This window comes from Microcaecilia unicolor, chromosome 5 (genome assembly GCF_901765095.1).
Source record: "Microcaecilia unicolor chromosome 5, aMicUni1.1, whole genome shotgun sequence".
NCBI classification, from domain to species: domain Eukaryota; kingdom Metazoa; phylum Chordata; class Amphibia; order Gymnophiona; family Siphonopidae; genus Microcaecilia; species Microcaecilia unicolor.
The window spans coordinates 354,688,905-354,692,484 of NC_044035.1; the positions used below are offsets into that span (position 1 = coordinate 354,688,905).

At 47.7% G+C, this 3,580-nt stretch overlaps 1 protein-coding gene across 1 annotated transcript; it reads left to right on the forward strand.

The window, feature by feature from the left end:
• Positions 1–583: 583 nt before the first annotated feature.
• On the forward strand, positions 584–3,283 carry IL17C (interleukin 17C). The gene is made up of 3 exons (XM_030202744.1): positions 584–649; positions 851–1,179; positions 2,919–3,283. The coding sequence occupies exons 1-3, from the start codon at positions 590–592 to the stop codon at positions 3,154–3,156; spliced, it is 627 nt and encodes a 208-aa protein (XP_030058604.1). The 5' UTR covers positions 584–589; the 3' UTR covers positions 3,157–3,283.
• Positions 3,284–3,580: the final 297 nt, after the last annotated feature.

The following is a 3,580-nucleotide window of genomic DNA, read 5'->3' on the forward strand; positions in this document are numbered from 1 at the left end:
CCATGACTGAAAACTAGAAATTCCAGCTAGGTGGCCAGTGGCAGTGAATCCGTGGCTCTGTGGCAGGTAGTGATGTGCTAAGTGAGGGACGATTCAGAACAGAGCAGGCCAAGTGATGGAAATCTCTGGAAGGCATTACATGATCCCCTTTCCTCTGGCATTTTTCACACAGCTCCTGCAAAGGCTGAAATGATTTGAAAGAAATTCCTGTTCTGATCTAGGATTCTGCAATCTGTCAGGGATCCATTAGGGGGTGCTGCAGTGCACCTGCTGTGGCCACTGTCCTGCTGGGGCTGGGGGGGGAGGGGGCTGCTGCTTGTTTTGCCCTGCCAGGCAGTGGGATTCCCACTGTGGGAAGCAGAAGGCTGCAGTGCATGGCTGTTAGTGTGCAAGGAAGATGCAGCAGGGAGAGCACAAGGAAGTGAGAAATAAAGGTAAAAAGCTTCCTCCTGCTAAACCTGGATTTTCCGGGGCGGGTCAGAGCCGTATATAAGACTGAAGGTGCGATCGGAAGCAGAATAAAGTTCAGCAGGGCTGAAGAAGCAGCTCAGTGCCTGAGATCGAGGACAGAAAGCGAAGCATCTCACCAATGTCTAAGGAGCAGCAGCAGCCCCCAAGCTTCCTGCGGTTCATGGCGTCTCCCAGCACGGTAAGGTTCCTGCAGGAATGATCGGAGGTGTTAAACGTGGACGCAGGCGAGGAGTTTGTGGGGGCTCTAGAAGGCAGGATCTCCTGGGTTCCAAACCCAGCCCTGCCTAGGATGGAGTGGACTGCTGAAATTGTTCCCCCCGCATCCCTCAGACCGCTTTTGATGTCCCTAACTGCCCCTTTCTTGTTTCCTTTTCATTAGTGGCTGCTCTGTGCATTGGTTTTCTCTTACCTGGGGTTCTGTGAAGCCCAGAAGAAGGAGCGGCCGGGAGGAGCCCACCATCAGTTATGCTTTAGCCAGGAAGAGCTGCAGGAGGGCTCAAGAGACATCCTGCAGCATTTTGTAGGGAAGAACCTGAGGTGGGAGAAGTACAGCTCAGTCACCCTGGTGGAGCATCTGGAGACCCTCCAGACACAGGACAGACGGAGGAGGCGAAAGAGACACCAGGCTCACGGCTGTCCGGATCTGCAGCTCCGAAGCCCTTCCAGAGCTGACCACCACGAGCGCTCCATCTCTCCCTGGAGATACCGGTAAGAGGACACCCAGGGCGGAGTGCAATAGGGTAGAGCACATGGGGCCATGGTCCTTTGGTTTTCATTTCTTCTAGATGTTGTTTGATACCAGTAGGTATATTATTTGATGTATTTGTCATTCACAAATTTTCCCTTTTCAAAGTATCTCTGATGCGCACGATTAAAATTTCTATTTCAAAATGTGTGATCGGCATTAGCACTTTGAATGGATGCCTAGCAACTTACTTGTATAGTATCTGTTACTGTGAGGACGCAGAGAGGCAAACAGAACTACAGGCCCCAGAATGCTTAGAGCTGGAGTTAAATGCCAGGAAGGATGATGTTCGGGGAACCTAGAGAAGATCAGTGTTTCTCAAGTTGGTCCTTGAGTCCCCCCTCCCCCCCCGTCTGATTTCTAGATTAGCCACAATTAATATGCATGAAATGAACCAGACTGGCTAGAACTGTGGTGTGTTCACTGACAGTCCTTGAGGGCCTTTCTAATGAATAGGCATTAATCTATGTCATGCATATTCATCAGAGGTATCCCAAGAATCTGACCCATTTGCAGCCCATGAGAAGAACCACTGTGAATACCACTGGGCTAGAATGTAATCCAGAACCCCCAAGTACTGGGGCTCAGATTGTCGTTTTACTGTTAAGATGGTGATCCAGCCTGCGGCGAAGGGCAGAGTCCTCGTAATGTAGGTAGGATGCCGGACTACCGACTTCCTAGTATCTAACTGGCCTGGAATATTCAGTTGATAACTTGTATCGGCTTTGGTGTTTGTCTCGTTAGCTGGAGGTGGTTTGTGTAGGTTTGTGAGCTTTGACTTCTGAGAGGCAAGTATTTATTTCATGTTGAGTTCAAATGGTATCGGCTTTGAGCTTTCTCAATCTTGTTGCATTATTGTCATCATGAATGATGTTTGCTCTTTCTAATAATAGTAGCTCCTATGGTGTACCTAACATAGTAGATGACGGCAGCAAAAGACCTGCACGGTCCATCCAGTCTGCCCATAGAAGATAAATTCATATGTGCTACTTTTTGTGTATACCCTACTTTGATTTGTACCTGTCCTCTTCATGGCACAGACCGTATAAGTCTGCCCAGCACTATCCCTGCCTCCCAGCCACCAGCCCTGCCTCCCACCACTGGCTCTGGCACAGACCGTATAAGTCTGCCCAGCACTATTCCCGCCTCCCAACCACCAGCCCCAACACAGACCGTATAAGTCTGCCCAGGACTAGCCCCGCCTCCCAACCACCAGCTCTGCCACCCATTCTAGGCTAAGCTCCTGAGGATCCCTTCCTTCTGCACAGGATTCCTTTATGTTTATCCCACGCATACTTGTATTAAAACTTTGTGCAATAGGCCGATGCTCCAAGGTATAAATATTTCTTTGTGAGTCCTGAAATGTAAACAGTCACACTGATATGCAAATAGTATATACCAGAAAATATTGATCTTCTTGCTGAGACTAAGTTATTAAATCTAGATTATTTTTTGTAAGGTTTTGGAAGTATTGGTCCTCACCCATTTATTCCCTAATTGTTCTGTCTGTTTACCTGTCTTATCTAGATTATAAGCTCTTTGAGCAGGGACTGTCTTTCTTGTGTATGGTGTACAGCGCTGCGTATGCCTTGTAGCACTATAGAAATGTTAAATAGTAGTAGTAGAACCAGGTTGAAAAACTGTGCAGATTTGGGGGGAATTTATTATTCCGACTTCAGCTCTGCTCGTCTTTCCCTTTTAGGATCAATGTGGATGAGAATCGGTACCCACGGAAGCTGGCATTTGCTGAGTGCCTGTGCTCTGGCTGCATCGATGTGAGAACTGGCAAGGAGACCCCTGCTCTGAATTCGGTGCCTGTGGAACAGACCATGATGGTCCTGCGTCGCAAACCCTGTACCCATCTCTCTGGAGCCTTCACCTTTGAGGTGGATTATATCAAAGTGCCTGTAGGCTGTACCTGTGTACTGCCTAAACATTGAGGCCTGAGCTCTCCTGTGGAGACCCTCTAACTTACAACCAATCCTGTAGTGTGATTCTAGCACACCTCCAGTTTGTTTGTTTTAAAACACATTAAAAGATTTGATGACGTGCCAGACTCCCCCCACCCCCCCTGGGCCATGTTTTTTTAATTTTTATTTATTTATTTATTTATTGCATTTGTATCCCACATTTCCCCACCTATTTGCAGGCTCAATATGGCTTTCGCCATTCCAGAGTAGAAGATAACAATTGGTGTTTCAATTCTGCTACTCAGGAAGTTATCCGAGATGCAGAATTCCTTTCAGGGATTTTAGATTTCGTGGGGCACAATCCCAGGGCTTTAGGTCATTTTTAATATGTAGTTTTGTATTATTGGGAACTGCAGGACTGTGTCCGGCTGCACATCTGGATGTTCAGCCATAG

Excerpts from the sequence above, each read along its gene's own strand:
- IL17C (XM_030202744.1), top strand. The coding sequence starts at position 590 with ATGTCTAAGGAGCAGCAGCAGCCCCCAAGCTTCCTGCGGTTCATGGCG. Across the intron at positions 650-850 it reads TCATGGCGTCTCCCAGCACG|TGGCTGCTCTGTGCATTGGT; the intron begins GTAAGGTTCCTG and ends CCTTTTCATTAG. Across the intron at positions 1,180-2,918 it reads ATCTCTCCCTGGAGATACCG|GATCAATGTGGATGAGAATC; the intron begins GTAAGAGGACAC and ends TTTCCCTTTTAG.